This window comes from Emydura macquarii, unplaced genomic scaffold (assembly GCF_026122565.2).
Source record: "Emydura macquarii macquarii isolate MOO-44397 ecotype Brisbane River unplaced genomic scaffold, CSIRO-AGI_Emac_v2 contig_1353, whole genome shotgun sequence".
In the NCBI taxonomy this organism is placed as follows: domain Eukaryota; kingdom Metazoa; phylum Chordata; order Testudines; family Chelidae; genus Emydura; species Emydura macquarii.
Window position 1 is genome coordinate 796,361 of NW_027131490.1, and position 19,608 is coordinate 815,968.

The 19,608-nt window shown below is 37.3% G+C and overlaps 1 protein-coding gene across 1 annotated transcript in view; it reads right to left on the reverse strand.

Moving 5' to 3' along the window:
- Window positions 1–7,501: 7,501 nt before the first annotated feature.
- ARAP2 (ArfGAP with RhoGAP domain, ankyrin repeat and PH domain 2) overlaps window positions 7,502–19,608 on the reverse strand; it is a 171,931-nt gene continuing 159,824 nt past the window's right edge. The window contains exons 32-33 of the mRNA XM_067551531.1: window positions 14,897–15,028; window positions 7,502–10,467 (exon numbers count right to left, since the gene is read on the reverse strand). Of these exons, the coding sequence (XP_067407632.1) occupies window positions 10,123–10,467; window positions 14,897–15,028 (477 nt within the window). The 3' untranslated portion in view covers window positions 7,502–10,122. The remainder of the gene's footprint in view (window positions 10,468–14,896; window positions 15,029–19,608) is intronic.

Consider the following 19,608-nt stretch of genomic DNA (forward strand, 5'->3'; position numbering starts at 1 on the left):
TCTTGGAGTAATGTCTACTAAAAATCTAGCCGTAATAACGATAACCTATGCTTTGACAAAAGTAATACAAGCCATGGTGTGATTTTTTATGCCTCTTTGGAGTCCAGACCTGGGTAAATGCCATAAAATAGATTCAAAAGTGAATTCACTCTTCGTTTGTCAAGCAGAGAGAGAATTTTTCACATAGTTTTTACCATTCCTTCCTTAGCCGAGGGCTTTTGAACGATGTTATCCATTAATTGCAGAAAATACAGGTCAGATCAAATATAAGATTGGGATTTTCAATATCACATAACACTGTTAGTTGTCCAACTCTCACTGAAAGTCCAATTTAAACTCCAAGTACAACTCCACTGACTTTCATAGAAATTTCCCACTGGCATAAGCACATGAAAATATTTTATTCTGGTTCTTATTTTGTACCCATCACTATTGTATCCAATTACCTTCCAGGGTTCAAAAACTACTCAAGGAGATAGACCATAAACTCCATTCCCCCAGTCCCTGCCCATGGGTGAATTGTGAGGAAAGTGTGGAAGAACTTCTGAAACTGTTAGGCTCCCCCCCACCGCCTTGAGACACCACTCATGATAGATAATGTAGGTTTTCAGAATATTATTCTAAAGAAAAGAAGGAGTCAACAGAGCAGAATAAGGACAGAGGACTTAAAAACAGACTTCAACAAACTGGAGAGAACAGGTAGGTAGAATCCTGCAGGAAGAAAAATCCAAGGGAAAAAGGAGTTCAAGCTTGCTGGCACTTCCTTTAAGAGACAATATCAAAAGGCACATCACTATCCCATTGTGAAGGAAAGATTGGAAGAATAGTAAACGGTCAATAGGCTGCATCTGGAGCTCGTTAATGAAAACCAAAACAGAACCCTACAGATAGTGCAAACATGGTCAAACTGATCAAGATGAATACAAAAGAACAGCATAAGCTTGTAAAGATAAAATCAGAAAGGCTAAGAAACAAAATAAGTAACCCCTAGAAAGAGCTATAAAAGACAATAAGAAGTAGATCTATAAATGCATTAGGAGCAAGAGAAAGACAAAGTAAAGGGTTGGTCCACCACTTTGTGGGCACTGAGAGGTAATAATCACAACCACCACCAAGAAGACTAAAACGTCTAATGCCTATTTGGCTTCAGTAAACAGGTTAATTGTGACTAGACGCTTAAACACAACTAATATTAGCAACAAAGGGGAAGCCAGAATAGGAAAAGAACAGGTTAAAGAATATTAAGATGAGTTAGATGTATTCAGGTCAGCAGGGCCTGACAAAATTCATCCTAGGATACATAAAGAACGAGTTGAAGCAAACTCTGAACTGTTAGCAATTATTTTTGAGAGTTGATGAAGGTTGGGTGAGGTCCCAGATGACTGGAGAAAAGCAAGCATAGTACATATCTTTAGAGAGAGAGAAACAAAGAGGACCCAGGGAACTACAGACCAGCCAGCTGAACTTTGATACCTGGAAAGATACAGGAACAATGTATTAAACAATCAATTTGTAAGCACCTAGGGGATAATAGTGTGATAAGTAATAGTCAACATGGATTTGTCAAGAATAAATCATGCCAAACCAATCTAATTTGCTTTTTTGATGAGGTATTGGTCTAGTGCATGGGGGAAGCTGTAGACTTGATACATCTTAGTAAGATTTTTTATACAGTCCCACATGATATTCTCAAACATTAGAGAAATATGGTCTAGATGAAATTACTATAAAACAGGTGTATAAATGGTTAAAAGACCATACACAAAGAGTAAGTATCAGTGGTGTCAAATTGGGAGGACATATGTAGTGGGATCCCTGTTGGTCACTCCTGGGGTAAGTATTATTCAATATTTTCATTAATGACTTTAGCAACAGAGTGGAGAATATACATTAAAAAACTGCAGATGACCCTAAGCAGATGGCCCCAAGCAAGCACTTTGGAGGACAGAATGAAATTTCAAAAGGACAATCATTATCAAAGACAAGCCATTCAGGTGATAGTAAAGACATTGGTCACATATACAACAAAATCATAACATGTTTTCTGGAGACTCAGTTTAACTAACAGATTGAAGAAGTTTATCTTACCCAAATTCCTCTTCAGTGTTTTCAGCAAAAGTTGGCTGAGACCCACTTTCATGAATGTAAATATGTTGTCCCTTTACTTGGTAGGTGCAGAATGCCGCCACTTTGACTTCTAGAAATGTGCCCAACATTCAATTGTCTTTATTCATAGACAGGATAATCCCCCATGTCTTGTTTTCTTTGTGTGTTTCTTTCTTCTTTCCCTGTGTGTTTCTTTTCTGCTGATATCACATCTCTTCATTAACATTTGACTTCATATTTAAATGGACATCTATTGTGTTAACTTACAATGCTTAATTTACATCCCAACAGAGAGCTAGGTGAACAAAACACCTTGTCTGACAGAAAACCTGCTTTTCACTTCTGTTGGTGATTAATACCTTGATACAGATTCTAAGAACATATTTTCAGTATATATGGCTAACTCCTTATATCATATCTGTACCTACAATTAAAAATGATATTAATAACCAGTATGACACTGGCTTTCATTTGAGACGTCTCATGAGATTTTTTTTAGTGAACCAGAATACACATACCAGAATCAAAATATTCCTGTAAGCCCTTTGCCAGCTGGCATTTTTAGGTTCTTGCATCACAGAGAAGACATGTATTAGTATTGTGAGGTCATTATCAGCTGGGTTCAGATGTATCTCTCAGGCAGAGGGAATTTCTCACAGATGAGAGACAAGCATCAGCAAAGAGTCCAGAAGAATTACTAACTGTAGACTGCAGATAATTTGTGGGCATGCATTCACCACCAGTGGGCTTACACCATGGCAGCAAGTTCTCTGAAGCACCCACAAGAGTTGAGGAAGAGAAGGAGACTTCTGAACTCCACCTGCCTGAGTACCATTGGGCCTTCCCATTTCTCTTTGCAACTGCAATGTAAGTATTTAATGGAGCTGGAGACAGATAACTGATCCTCCTAGTCTTCTACAAGTGAAGGGTGCATTTCCTCATCACTACCATGTGAACCTAAAGGAAGGATTCAAATGATTTTAAAGTATTTCCTTGGACTCCAGTCCCCACTTCCAAGTGAGCTAATTACCCCAAGACCGATGGTATCAAATGTTGCAAAGAGTTCCAAGAATAAAAGAATATGACTCTGGATGTCGCCTTTTATTGTATTTTAGCTCCCTCCTTTCCTTGCTTTGTCATTTTCATTGTAGAGGAGTAGAAGACTTGCTATCACTTGCATGAATTATAAAGTAAATTGACTTTGAGCATTTCTCCTTTCTGAGCATGATGAGCCAACATTTTCAATATAGAAGAATAGTCAAAAGCAAAAATCAGTTACTTACCTGTACTGTAAATGTGTTCTTGGAGATGTGAAGTAGACATGTATTCCATGTGCATGTGCCCAGTGCACTGAATCTGGAAAACTTTGCTTAGCATTACCTATAAGGGCAGTGCTTACACCCTGTGTCCCTAGCCCCTCCCCTAGCTGGACAAAGGCGGGCCAGCTCCAACCATCTCAGTTCTTTCACACTGAACATCAGGAGTACAGACTCGATGTAAGAGGATGGTGGGTGGGTTGTGAAACACACGTCTGCATCACATTTCAAAGAACAAAGGGTACAATGCAGGTACTTTTTTTCTTCAAGTAGATGCAGCCATGTATTCCAGATAGGTGACTCAGAAGCAGAACTCACAGGAGGTGCGGCTCAGTCTTTTTAAAGAAGGACTGAAGGCCAAAGTTTGCATCTGATCTCGATGCAGTACTAATGGAATAGTGGGTTGTAAATGTACATATAGAGGACAAAATGGCAGCCCTGCAAATATCCAATAAAGGAATGCCACTTAGAAACGCTATAATCGTCCCCATGACCCTCACAGAATGAGCTCACATCCTTTGAGGTGGTGCAGTCTGAGCTATTTGTATGCTATTATGATACAGGATACCAACGGGGTATACTTGCCTTGCGAGTTTCAATTTGAGATTTAAAGTAATTTTTCTCCAACAATTAGAACTCATAAAATAAACTGCTTGAACTATAGTCCTGTCTCAAAAGATGAAAGTTACCATAATTGACTTGTTTGTAAGTAGTATAAAAACATTTGGGTCTATTTTTCATCTAGCAAAGAAGTGGAGATTAAGTGAAAATTTATTTTTATTGTGGAGATCAATTGATGTTAAGTGACTGACTCTTGTGCTAGGGCTTTTTTCCTATTAGCTGTTGATATTTTTCTGCAAACTGATGTCTTTTCAAGACCTTTTACCCAGAATAATCCATGATGGCGTTCTCAAAAGTCATCTTTTGTTTAGATTTTTGATATTTTGGGGAAGTCATTAGACCAACAGTCTATTATATGAAAAATACCTAATATTATTAACTTAAGTGGGACTCTTCCAAGTTGAGTTGACTCACTAAATAAAGTCCAATCATGAGTGAAGAATAGTCAGAGTTGCATGGCTTCAAGGCAAGCCTCAAACCTAATTAACCATTGGAACAATTTATTGAGGATCAGGGTGGATTCTCCATCACTGGCAATTTTTAAATGAAATGTTCTACTTCAAAAGGAATGTAAAGATCCAAGGACTAGAACCCAGGTCTGCAGAGCTTGGGATAGCTGATGTTTCCACAGTGCCATCAGGAGGGCGTGCAGAGCTGCAGTCTGGGAGAATGGTGGTGAGTAGGTGTCACTGCAAGTTCTGCCCAAGAGACCCAGAGTGACAACACCCTGCAGCTTTCTGACTGGACAAGTATCCAGGAAGTTGTCTGGGTAACCACAGATTTTGGGCCTGTAGCAACTCCAGACTTCATCTTGTCTCATGATCTTCGGTCTCCGACTCTGGTCTGACTTTGACTCTGATGGTTGCCAACTGAGACCGGCTAAAGCAATTCCCCCAACCCCTGCTCACTGACTGCTGTCCCTGAGGTTTGGACCCCAGCCAAGCTACTAGGCCAGACCGCATACACTCCAGTCCATTACAAGGAATTATCTGTGGCCTGTGTAATACAGGCGTTCAGATTAGATGATCATCGATGGTCCCTTTGGGTCTTCCAATCTACGTAGAAACCTGATTTGGCCAAAGACACTAGAGGCATGAGCTGCAAGGAGGAATGGACAAAATTTGTAAGCATTTTAAGAATCAAGAGTAAGGCTCAGCCTTGCCTGCTGGATCAACAAGTCACATGCCAGAAGCTCCAAGACTAACCACCTCAGAATTTATGACATTGACAACCAGGCCATGCCAACTGTGGACCAGTCTTTCCCAGCACTCCTAGCAAACCCATACGCAAGAAGTGCTGTGCCAATAGAATATCACTATCTGGTTTCTTGTCTCTAGTTCCAGCACCTGTGCTACAAGAGTCCAGAAGACTACTAGAGCTGAAGAGTTCATAAATACCCTACCATTTAGGTATCAGAAATTCCCCTTTTCTAGATTGTCTTTTGTTTTTATTAGCTGGGAGATTTTATATTTCAGGATGGGCGAAAGCGTGGCTGTGTATACCCACAGAGGGAAGACACTAGAAATAAAAGTTGTCCAGGTTGAGACAATTTTAGGGCTGTTTAAAAGATCTTCACATTAAAAGGTGTTCTGCATTTAAATCTTGAAAAAACTGGAGATTATCTGTAATTTCTGGAAAGAATTGTTAAATGTTGGTTTATCATAGAGTATCCTGTTAAAGTCTGTATTATAATAATATCACTATTGGAGAGAGGGAAAACAACTAACTACTGCATAAGAATTGAAGTCTAAGAAGATTTAAGCATCTAAATGAAAGCAGCCTGAGTTTCTGACTGATTGAACACACGATGCTTTTATTGGCTCCTATCTACCAAGGAGGTCAACGGGTTTGTCATTATGCTTAAAGTTATGCACATGTTGAAGTATGTTGCTTAACTGGGACCATTAAACAAATGAGACTACTCAGCATTGTGAAACCTGATACTTGGTAGGATGTGGCTCTTGGATGCTTTTATTGAGTGCAAAGTAGTACATTTATTTTATCTAGACCACTCAATCTTTCATGAACTAAAAATGTTACAGATGCAATAATTTATTAAATGTTTTTTAAAGCTGGAGAGACACCACACTAAAAATACATACTGAGCAAGCCCGAGATATCTTACACCATAATTAATTTGAATATTAAAATGATAGCCTGAATGGTCTGCAAAGGGAAAATAAACAGCAAAAAATGTTAAATGCAGGACACCCTAGAGAAGACTGTTAAGCTTTTGCAAAAAAACAAAAAAATCCACTAAAGAATGCAGTTTGTTAGAAAAAAATACATTTCAGTAATGTCGTAATTTAAATATGCATATATAAAGCAAAACTACTCAAACAACAACATTATTAGCTTTTAATTAAAACATTGGAAATGAAGATAGGAAAGAAAATGACAAGTTATTAAACCTATACATATATATATAGCAAACCTCAAATTCATTCTAAACTGGTAGTTCCAAAGTAGTCTGCAGTACTGGACAAATCAACACTAATTGAGTTCTAAAAGAAAAAAAAGGGACTTTTTTATGTAACCAAGATATAATTTGCAAGGAAAAGCATTCTGTAGGACCAGGAACAGTGCATCTTATGAGGTCAACTATGAACTGAAGTAAAAAAATTGTACAACACAGAACATTAGCTTTATGATCGCACTGAGGAATATGGTGCAAATTTGTAATGGTAAAAGTAATTAACCATTGGAATAATTTACCACAGGTCGTGGAGGATTCTCCATCAATGATAAGTTTTAAATCAAGGTAGGATGTTTTTCTAAAAATATGCTCTAGGAATTATTTTGGGGGAAATTCTGTGCTATACAGGAGTTCAGACTAGATGATCACAGTGGTTCCTCCTGGCCTTAGACTCTATGAATATAAATGTAAATTTCCATAATAATTCCAGGGGGATTTATAGAGTAATATGTTCTAATACTTCAATATATGCAACACTAAGTATATTGAGAAGGTTCCTATCTGTATTAGAACACACCTCACATTTAAGTTGCTGGAAATGTAGGTTTGAAGATTATGTCTAGGATAGAAAAGGATCTCTTCTTCCATGGCTCTTTTGACTCTGCTGAGTTACAAGTATCTAAAACAACTTTTCTCAGTAAAGCTTGAAAATGTACAGAGAACTGACGTGTGGAAGAAACAGTATTGATACTTATTGGCTTTTCTAACTCTTTTCTAACAGGGAGGATGGAGGAATCTAATATAATAATCAAGGACCTAAAATTTACCAACTCCTAAATTTTAATCCCAGCTCTGTCACTGTTATGATTTGTGCAAGCCACTTATTTTAATTGTGCCTCTCTTTCCTCATTTGTAAGTGGGGATAGCTAATTATTACCATACAAAGATTAGTTGCAATGGTATGGAGATGTGCATAGAAATAATTGCTAGAACAATTATCACTGGCTTGATGATTTTTTCCTGAAGAGATTACATAACACAATTTAAAGAAAATATTATTTATTCTCTGGAAATTAGTTTCCTTCCCATTTCAGAATGATATACAAAATACAGCAGCCATTATGATACTATTACAGATGACACACATTTATTCTTCAGTTCTTAGATCAGTCTCAGTGCTTAGTGCAATACTGATTGAACATCAGGTAATAATTTGAAGAGGAATCAGACTCCCATGTAATGCATTTTAAATTAATTTAATCACACTTCCATATTATTACAGAAGTTGTGTTCTCTTAAACAATGTCACCGTTCAAATAATATTCATTAGACCTGTAGAAAACATTGAAAGATTATTTATATTTTAGGTGAAATGTTTTCACTGATGACCCAACAGCCATAAATTCAGACAGTTTAACCACAATGGAAAAGTAAACAATATTTAGTTGTTTGGGTTTTTTTCAAGTATGCAGCCTTTTTTCCTTACATTTTTAATACCCTTTGCAGCAACTGTGCAAATTATGGTCAAATTAAGAAGACTTTCTTGTTCTATTTTATCTTAATTAAAATACTGCATGTTATTCTCTCATATGGGGACACTCACCCAATTCATAGAACTCTCCAACACCTCTAATTTCATCCATTAAAGTGGGACTCCAGTGGTGTATGAGATCTCAGGTGAATAACAGTCTTAGTGACACAATAAAAGATCAAATTGGCAATAATCTTAAATCAACACAGAAAATAATGTGAAAATATATGAGTAACTGTAAACAGTAAATTCAGGACCAGCCTCAGACAGACAGTGTAAGCACTTTACTGAATTATCCTCACCACCCACAAAGCTAAGCTCTGATTCAGGAAAACATCTATGAACACACTTAACATTAAGCACCGTTGTAAGTAAATGAAACTTAAGTTTGTGCTTATATGCTTTCTTGAAATGGGGCCTTAATGATTAAAAGAGATCAAACTACAAATTAAAACTAACAAAATAATAAAAAGTGCATTGGGAAAATAAAAAAAAAATGTACAAATTTGCTCTTAGATTTAACAATTAGTCAAACAGAATAAGTGCAAAGCGAGTGAGAGAGGAACCCTTACTACTGCTAAATTCCAAAAGACTATTACAAAATAAAACATTATAAAAACCCATTAAATTGTAGTTTTTTTCCATCCTCCTTTTCAGAACATGCAGATTACCAAGACACTATTATATAGATGGCAGCTTTCTCTTTCAGAATTAACTTGCTCTGGATTGATGTGTTCATTGCTATCTATCATGAGAAGTAACTGTGATGTCAAAACAGTGGTTATGACGTCCATTCATATCAGGAAAGAGGAACAAGCTGATTACAGAGGATATTGCTTCTCTTTGCACAGAAATATGGCAACAGGAAAAAATCTGAAAATATGCTTGTTAATTAAAAAAGGATTTCAGACAATATTACAATATTATAAAGTTGATGAAATATGGCAATTCCCTTCCCTCCCCAATATTAATGAATTTAGTGCCCCTGAAGGGTGCTAGACTGGTACAGCCTGAAGCCTCTCTCTACTCTCAGAAGAGCTATAGCACAACTTGCAGCCTCAATCAGTGGATTGCTCCATCTTCATCTAGTAGGACCACCTCTAAGGGTGAAACGATAATTTAGTCTCCCTGCTCATTTCATTCCTGGTCATTCTGTGACAGAATGAATTACTGCCAGTTTGATGGGTGGTTCTGTGATTGGGCCATCTGTTCATTAGCAAATTCATTTCACATATGATTACTGAATAGCCATCAGATAACTTTGTCACTAGCAACCTAGTCACATCGAAAAAGAGGGATCTAAAGATGAAAGTTCTGCCTCACATTCCTGATCGTATGAGCTAATCAGTCTCCTCGACACTTTCTTTAACTCTATTTCAATCTGTTTAGAGGAGAGAAGATACCATATTTTAGATGTATGTATTTGTTTAAGTGAGATGAGGCTGCTTGGAAGACTTCCCATTTCTCTTTTCTTTTTGTCTCATTCAATGTTTTAATGTCTCCTTTCTGGTTATCTGTAAATATAGTATATTTACATTATATGAGAGCCTACATGGTGTCTCAACAAGGTTTCCCCCCCCTTTTTTTATTCTATCTTGATGCCGCTGTGTCAGAGGCCAAGTCTATGTAAACAGGTGTACTTACAAAAAAACCACAAAAATGAAAGATACTACATGCAAGATTTGTCATCAGATTAGATCTTATATCTTATTTGACAGTTACTATATGTGCATTTTAAAGAAAATTTCTCCAGTACTTAGAAGAGGGTTCTGAACAAACCGTTAACAGTACTTAATATTTAAACCGTATTCTCTAACTGAAGTTCTCTTGGTTAGAACCAAAACATAACTTCTTTATTAAAAATGACCCCACTGAAGTCAAAGGCAAAACTCCCATTGGCTTCAAATTTCAGGATTTCACATCAGGAATTTTATACATTTAAAAGCTCTGTTTAATCTTAATTTATGTTATTATCCAGCACATACATAATTGTCATTTAAAAAATCAACAGCTGTATATAAACACATTTCATAGTCTCTACACTGTACAATCTGTACACACACTTTAAAAAATAAGCTATTTATTGCCTGGAATAATCAGTTTTTTGACATCTGACTCTTACAAAATCAAATTTAGGTTTCTTCACGGAGGGCTCTGTTTTTCTGCAGAACTGTATGTAATTCCTGAATAACATTAGGTGGCAATTTATCAGATTCTAAATTAGATTTGTTTATTTTGTTCTCATTTTTCTTCAGTGTCTTTGATTCCTTATAGGGTATTTGGTGTAAATCAGCACCTGTATCCTCGACACAGATCAGGCTCCGATGTTTTTTCACATGGTTTCTTGCTTTTTCCTCCTTGCGTTCTAAGCATTGGGCCACAATATATGATTTTTGTTTTAAATTCTTTTTTTCTTCCATTATGTCATTTTCATCATGTTCACTGAGCATCAGCTTTCCAGATTCTAATTTAATATTCTGTATAAAGACAAGAAATCAGAAATAAAATGGTTCAAATTAATACAATATTCAATAATATTTAGATTGTGAGTTTTGCTCATTACTTTATATAACAGCTTACAAGAAAAATCAATTTTGCTGAGGAGCTGAGGCAGCATAATTAATAGCTCTGAATTTTTATAATTTATGTTCATACAACATAATAAGCATTTTTAAAACTTATTTTCAATGTTAATGATATGTCTGAAAGTTGTATTAATCTTCAAACTTCCTATCAATGGAATATATATTTTTATTTTCCGAAAGTCAAAGATCTATTTTTCAACCTACTATCTATTATATTTAATTTTAATTTCTTACACCAAGAAACATGACGTTTCTATGAAACAATAGCCCCTTATATAAGTTAGGCAGATACAATACTGATAAAATATTGCAACAATTTGATTACTTTTATTACCATATATGACCAAGGGGGATGCATATGCACAATTTCATATCAATCAGCAATTTTACCATCTATGAACACAGCCTGGCAAATGATAGGAATATTCCCCCCACACCCACCTCCCTGTTTCTCCCCATCCCAAATGCAGATTCCACTTCTTAAATTTAAGGGACAAACTAGAGGAATGGCTTATATAAAACATAAATCAAGTTCTCCATCCAGCTCTTGCATCCAGATGTTCTCTTAACTCTCTCTGAAAATAGAATGAACTGCCTGCTGCCATGCTCAGATCCAAAGGGAAGACACAAACTCATACAATTCTTCAAATAAGTACAATATGTCTTGTTTTAGTGGCATTGGTCCTCATCAGGTCAGTGAGTGTGAGCACTAAAGCGTAAGGAATCTGAGCAACACTGCCACTGTCAACAGTACACAACTTGTCTGTATGGTTGGTGCAGTCAAGTGGACAGCAAAAATAGGTTAGTTTCTCTTCAAAATGTTTTCCAGTCCTCTAACTGGGCAAAGGGAAGGAAGAAAGGAACAACATACCCAGTAAGTGAAGTAAGCACCCATCTCTGGAGCGCTAGCGTACTTTATCTACTGAAGTGGTCTCTATTATCAGCTGTATTAACATTCACATAATATTTAAAGGAATCAGAACATTGTGTCATTGCATTTGGGCAAACTAAACTAATGCCATTTTAAAATAGATTTTTTTTCCCCCCTAAGAAAGAATTGAGAGTTAAAGTTGCTGATATTGTAGTTCTCATTCATTAAGAGTGAAATTCATCCAGGAGCAACTGAGCTGTGAATGTTCAATGGAACCGTGGGATTCCGACACCTGGGGGAAGGGCAGCCTTAGAATGACCAAACAGAGGGACTTGGTACCCCCACATGTGCTAAAATTGGCTTATATACCACAGGCAGATCCTTTTCTGGTGTAAACTGTCATATCTCCACTGACTTATATGGAGTTATGACAATTTATATCAGCTAAGGATCTACCCCTAGCTCTTTGTAGGCTAGCACAACAACACAGAATGATACCAGGGTTATTGGGTGTTGTGTGTTGCCGGTGGCCAGGAATCTCTGTACAGGTGTGCAAGGGAGTTTAGAAGCTGCCCCAAAACCTCGCTGTTGCAGTAGTTCTATCCTGTCTAATATCTGTGAATATTCTCATTTTCCCTGTATACTAAGAATATAAAGTCTGAGAACAGTAGTTCTGCAAATCTCTACAAACAAAATATAGTGGGAATGCCATTGATGACTCACTTGTGTTAAACTAATAAGTATGACGACCCAGAATAAGAAAACCTTCATAAATATATATAAAATAACTTTTTGGTGTATCCCTGGGGATCTTTAAATGTGGGGCTCGATTTTGATCAGAAGATGCATTAACAGAGCCTGAGGGCTTTCTAAAATGTCAGCAAACCATGGTATTAAATTACTGCCTTGAAATTCAATCTGGAACAATACATTTTATTTACAACCCCTAGTAAAACCACGTTTCAATTTTGCATCTTACGAGAAGCAAAACAGTGATTACATTTCTTAAAATCCGATCTAGGTCCTTACTAAATTGGGTACAGTGAGCTCCTTTTTTCCTGACATTCTCCCCCAAACTTTCTTATATGAAAATAGAAAAAGGCCAGTAGCAACGATCACTTTTTAAATGTATCGTTTATTTTGAAATAAACTACTAGATCAACATATATTCCCCTACTTAAAGTGGGGCTTACCACTCACACAGAGAGCTTTTTAAGTCCAACTGGTATATGCTCAGCATATGTAAGATTTATAATTTGTATGTTATATAAAACCCATTAAATTAATGAAGCCAAATCATGCTGTTCAAAGTAAAACATGACATAAAACTGTACAGAAGATACAGAGCTAAGTGATTTCCAACACCAATAATGTGCATCAAACACTAGTGTAAGATCACCTGTGATTGGAATTATCATATTGTTTTCCCAATGACTTCCATATTAAAATGTAACTGTTTTACAATAAAATGATATTTTCCTCTAACTGCCAGCTCTGCAAAAACAATATGGGAATAATAATAATAAATTAATTAATTAATATAATTAATCTGGAAGTCAAAGGAGGCTCCTTTTTCCTTATGCATATCACCCATAACAAAGATTGGTCAGACCAAATTATGTCTTCGGTTACAGCAGTGCAACACTATTTCTGTCAGTGGGATTGCACAGATGTAAAACATAATTTAGTAACAATTCTGATCATGATGCACAATGGACAAATCCATCTTACATTCTCTCTCTTACCTGTGTTGGCTTTGCAAAGCTAACAAGACCAAAAAAGCAATAAAAACTTACTTTAATCAGCAAAGTAAGCAAACGCAATTCAGAATGCTTACTGGGAAGAGATCCTCTGAGGAAGATGGTGCAATTTTTACCATTTAAGTGATACAGAGTACATTAAATATTAAGGGTGAAATTCTCTCTCTGATGAAGTTGATGGCAGTTTTGCCATCAACTTCAATGGAAACAGGATTTAACCTATTTTTTCCCCTTTTGTATGCCACACCACTCATCCCTGAAACATCTGGCCAAATCCTGTTCTGATGCTGATATCACAGGTATGTGAAAGGAACCATGCCTCACCAATCTATTTACAATTCTTTTGGGTGTCAACAAGCATCTGGACAAGGATGATCCAGTGAATAGTGTACTTAGACTTTCAGAAAGCCTAGATAGTAGGTTGAAAAATAGATCTTTAACTTTCGGAAAATATAAATATATATTCCATTGATAGGAAGTTTGAAGATTAATACAACTTTCAGACATATCATTAACATTGAAAATAAGTTTTAAAAATGCTTATTATGTTGTATGAACATAAAGTATAAAAATTCAGAGCTATTAAGGATGGAGAATCCACCACCTCCCTAGGTAACCCATTCTAGTGCTTTGAAAGGAGAAAAGGGGAAAAGAAGAAAGGAGGCTGAATAAAAAATAGAGTTAACAGAACTCAGTGGCCATTTAGGAAGTAAGATCAGAACTGCCTGAAGAGACTGACTAACTGTATCACACATACATTTGCTTCAGGGAAGCAGAACAGTCTAGTGGATAGAGCATTACACTCGGACTCTGGAGACCTGGGGTTTATTTTCAACTATGTCAATGGGTTGCCTTGAACAAGTCACTTTATTTCACTATGCTTCAGTTTCCTCATCCGTAAAATGGGCATAAGGATGCTTCTCCTCCTCCCCCCTTTGTTAAGTGCTTTGAGACCTCCTGATGAAAAGCATACAAAAGCTATTTGTTATTACTATTATGTAGGGTCAATGGTAGCAACTTATGTTCCCACACTCAAAATGTTCCCCACTCCAATGTATGTGCAGGAGCACATCAGTGCTTCTTTTTTGGTTGCTAATGGTTCATCTGAGAAGTCCCTTATGTTAAGACTGAGAAACACCATTCATCCCAGAAATCTAGTGGCCCTTGAGTAAGTTACTGCGAACAGCTGTTACCATTGCTCCAGACTTATTCTTTTGTAAGCCTAATAATAACATAATTGAAATGTTCAGCAGTTAGTTCCATCTTAACTTAATTTGCAAATGGAGCTCTTTGCTACTAATATTCTAGAATAGATACCAAAAAGTGCAAGACTGTTTTGGAGATAGGAAAAATATGGTACAGTACGCACACAAAACTATATTCTCAAGGACTTAATTTAAAAAAAAGCCTATTAATGTGTAGTAAAATTCATGGTAAAAATCCCATTTAATTCTAATGGGTGGCTCTTACTGAAAAAATCCAGTGTTAATTTACCAAGTAACAACAGAGTTGACACAAGGCTAGCTCATTATGCATTTAATTATATTGTCCTAACCACTCCTTTAATAGCAGAACAATAAAAAGGACACTAACATTAGAAGCATCTACATCTCACATTCATCGAACTCAAAGGACAACAAAATATAGCATTGTAATTAAAGTTCAAAACCAACTTTAGCCACCGGCTTACCTCTGCATTTCCTCTGGTTTTAGAAGTATTTTTCTCCTGCTGAATGGGAATTAAAGGTAAGCCTCCAATCTTTGGATTTTTAGTTATAGACTGTTTTCTTGCTTTTCCGGCTGGTGGCCATATATCACTGTGCTGTAGAAACAAAATTCCTTACTCTTGGCATGCAATTTTATTATGATGTATGCACTACTTTTTATGTACAAAATTGCCTCAGTAAGACTATAAACCATGCTGTACTATAGCTTCACATTACTCTATGAACTTTTTTTTAGATAACAGGAGTATGTTTTTTTATAATTATGCTGATACTTTTACAAATGCTTCAGAAGTATTGCTGGAGAACTGCAAGATGCAAAGTGAATAGAGCTTTAAGGTCTCAGGACATCTACGTTCCAGATGTGTTCACTCCACACTATAGATTGAAATATCAAAACACATCTATTAGAAATAGAACAAAAATCAATATTTAGGAAAACAAATGTGCCTATTAAATTTCTAGCTCCAAAATTCCATGTACAATTTATTTTCATTGTTCTCAACTGAACCAAATAAAGAAAATGCTCTTGACATAAATGCAATAATCTGACCCAATATGAAAATAAATGTTTAAACATAAGGGAGTATTTATATTACTAATTTATTACTATAAATTAGAGCAATTTATTATTATAAATTAGCTATCATAATAGTTATGGTTCAGAGTGCCAAAGAAATTCAGGGGATTTAGTCACCCACACCCCAAAGGGCTCAATGTATTCAATTAAAAAAATATTTGAAAATTTTAACCTACAACATATCACCTCCTCGTGGCTGAAACATAAATAGGTAGACTGCAAGTAGAACCCCCCACTTCTTTGGGTAAAAGGATTAATTACATTTTAGTATAAGGAATTATGAGTGGGATTCACTAGTGAGATTTAGGCACTGCGACACACAGCTGGTCTCAGACCTCTCTTGATGAAGCTGTTACACTGTGCATAAATAATCATTGAGGCAGGAGGGCTTGAACTTGAGACTCCCACCTCCTATGTGAGCACCCTAACAACTGGGCTATAGAGTCACTCTAACCATCTTTGTGGCCCAATAAACATGTCATTATTTAAACAAAGTGAAACAGCTTCAACAGGAGAAATCTCATGAGAGAGACCCATGCAAGCATAGCCAGTAGCCCAGTGATTAGGGACCTCTAGCCCAGGGATTAGGGACCTCACCTGGAAAGTGGGACACCCAAGTTAAAATCCCTGCCCCAAATCAGGCAGAGGGAGATTTGAATTAGGGTATCCCGGATGCTGGAACATTCGCACATTACTTGACTCAAAGGAAAATCAAGCCCGTAGAAGAACTGCATTAGTAGCGAAAGAGCTAGACAGGTATCAAATAGATATTTCTGCCTTATCCTAGGCTAGACTACATGACAGTGATGTGCACAGAGAAAAAGAATACACTTTCTACTGGTCAGTATCCAAGGCACATCAAAAACATCAGCCTACATGGGGTAGGTCTCACAATAGCAAACTCCATCGCTAATAAACTCCCACAAAAACCTGTGTCAATATCCAAGCGCCTATTGACATTGTGGATACTGCTGCCTTACAACAACTTTCTGACAATAATAAGCACTTACGCTCCAATACTAGTTGCTCCTGAAGAAATGAAGACTCAGTTCTACAGCCAGTTGACTGACACTAAGAAACATACCCAATGACGACAAAATCTTATTACTGGGTGACTTCAGTACTCGCATTGAAGAGGATTACACCACTTGGAACAGTCATGGGGAAATTTCGACTTGGGTCTCGAAACACAAATGGTGATCTATTCCTAACACTATGTATGAGTTTGACCTCGCTGTTATGAACACATTTTTCAACATGCCTGAGAAGCCGTTCTATTCTTGGCAGTACCTTTGGTCAAAACGATGGCACCATCTACAGTATGTCATTACTCGTTATAATGACCTGAGGGATGTTTCGATTACCAAGGCTATGTGAGGCACAGAATGCTTTATGGATTACCAGTTTATCAGTACTAAACTGAACATCAGGATTCACAGTCTTAGATTGAAAACTGCCCCAAAACCGAACCGATGTGTTGATTCTAGACACTTCTCACAGAAGAGGAGAAAACTCAGTTGCAATTTTCATTCATGCTGCACTATTAAATTGTGCCAATGCAAGAGTAAGTGGAACTGTTGACAAAAAGTAGGGCACCCTTTGAACTTTAGTGCAATCAACAGCTAAAGCAGTCCTTGGTGTCCCAACTCCATGAAATGTGGACTGGTTTGATGCAAATGACTACAATATTTAAGCACTTTGTGGCCCCTTGAGCCATGCACCAAGTTAAACCTAACAACCTTTGCTCCCTCCCAGCTACAGAAGCCTTCAAGAAATCAAAATCTGAAGTGCAGGAAAAGCTGCAGGAGATAGAGGACACTTGGTGGAGAAATAAAGCAACAGAACTATAAGCTCTTGCTGATTTTTTCAGGAGTTCAAGTCCACCTAAAGACCACGAAGAGCCAATAACTGTCCAATCCTGTCCACTAATGGCATCACCCTCTTGAATGAGCACAGTAGGATACTAGAAAGGTGGAAAAAACATTTGGTGACTCTCCTCAATCGTGAGTCAAGCACAAATGATTAAATAGTAGACTCAACTGAGCAAAGACCAGTTTGATTTTAATTCGACGATCCACCAATTTGGGAGAGACTAAAAACGCACTTATGGAAATGGCAAATGGAAAAGTAGCTGGAGCTGATGAAATTCCAGCTGAAGAGCTGAAACAGTGGTCTTACACTTCACAAAACTTTACTAGACCTATTTAATTTCTCTGTTGGGAAAACAAGGTTTTACCCCATGATTTCAAAGTTGCCAAAATAGTTACAATCTACAAGTCTAAAGGGAATAGATACGAATGTGGCAATTACCGTGGCATTCACTCCTCTCCATTACTGGTAAGATACTTGGTAAGCTACTGCTGAAAAGGCTTCAGGTTATTGTAAATGATATACTCCCTGAATCCCACTGTGGTTTTCGTTCATCACATAGCACTGCTGAGATGACATTTACCCTACGCCAGTTACAGGAGAAAGCTGCTGAACAACAAATGCCCCTGTATGCGGCCTTTGTTGACCTAAGTAAGGCAATTGACTCCATTGGGCGCTCTCCTCTCTGATGCCTTTTTGAGAAGTTTGGCTGCCCACACAAAGTAATCAAGATGTAATCAAAGTAATCAAGATGCTTTTGTGACAACATGCATGTAACAGTGGATGTCAACTTGTCTGATCCCTTTCCTGTAGCCCATGGGATTGAAGAGGACTGTGTGCTTGCCCCTACATTATTTACATTCTTCTTGGCTCGAGTGCTAGAAGTCGCTGCGCACAAACTACCACTAATGGTGTCATTTTAACAACACGATTCAATGGCAGACTTCTAAACCTCTGCTGATTCAAGGCTAAATGTAAACCCCAGCAAAGTGGAAAGAAGTATCTACTGTATGCCAACAACTCAGCGATTGTCGCCCTTTCTGGAAATCATCTGCAACGTTTGCTTAATTCCTTTGACCATGCTGTATTCCTTTTTGGCCTTTGTTTTAATGTAAAGAAAACAGAAATCTCCTTACAGATACCCATTATGTTAATCACACCAGAAATAAAACGATGTAGTGATGTAATCTTTACCCCAATGCTCCAGTTTTGTTTGGGTTTAGAATCCACTGCAGATGTTCTACTTGAATGGGCCCCAAAAAGCAAAATAGGTGTTGGGGGAATGCCTACTTTGTGAATCCTGGTAAGAGTTTATTTATTCATAGTTCTGACTCATCTAGATGGTTCTTGTTAACAGAAATATCAAAACATCTTTGTCTTTCCAAAGGATAAACATAATATACCAAGTCCACCTTGTAAATATTGTTGCCATACTACAACAAAAAAACTTCAAAAACAAACTCCAGTACGAAACTGCAGAGCTGGAACTCATATGGAAACTTGACACTATTAGACTAGGTCTGAATAGAGACTGGGAGTGGCTAGCCGATTACAAAAAATAATGTTCCCTCTTTTGGCATTCACACCTTCTCATCAACTGTCGTGAATGGGCCTCATCCACCCTGATTGAATTAACCTCGTTAACACTCACCCATCCTTGAATGTGTATATATATCTACCAAACTGAAGTTTCCACTTCATGCATTCAACAAAGTGGGTTTCTGCCTGCGAAATCTTATGCCCAAATAAATGTGCTAGTCTTTAAGGAGCCACAGGACTCTCGTTGTCTTGTAAATATTATTCAACAGCAAAGAGAGTCTGTATATCAGTCCTGCAAAGCACAAAGTAATAGGCATATGAGAATGAGTATTACTGCCATTAGTACATGGCCTCTACATTCAGACAAGATATGTCTGCCACTCAGACTTATAACTCTGTGCTTGTCTACACTTACTTCAGAGATTTGGCGGCAGTCGACCGGAGTTACACAAACTACGCAAAAAACTTGCGTAACTCCCGTCGACTGCTGTGCTTCTCTTCTGCGCGCCGTCTTCACTGCACTGCACTGATGGGAACCACGTTCCTGTCGATGCAGCGCTATGCCACTTGAGAAGGTGGTCTTAATATGTCGATTTCTGGATCGACTGAGCAGGTCTTCACTGACCACAATCCAGATAAGTCGATCTGATGGCGGCGAATTTGCCGCACTTAGTGAAGACAGCCTTATAG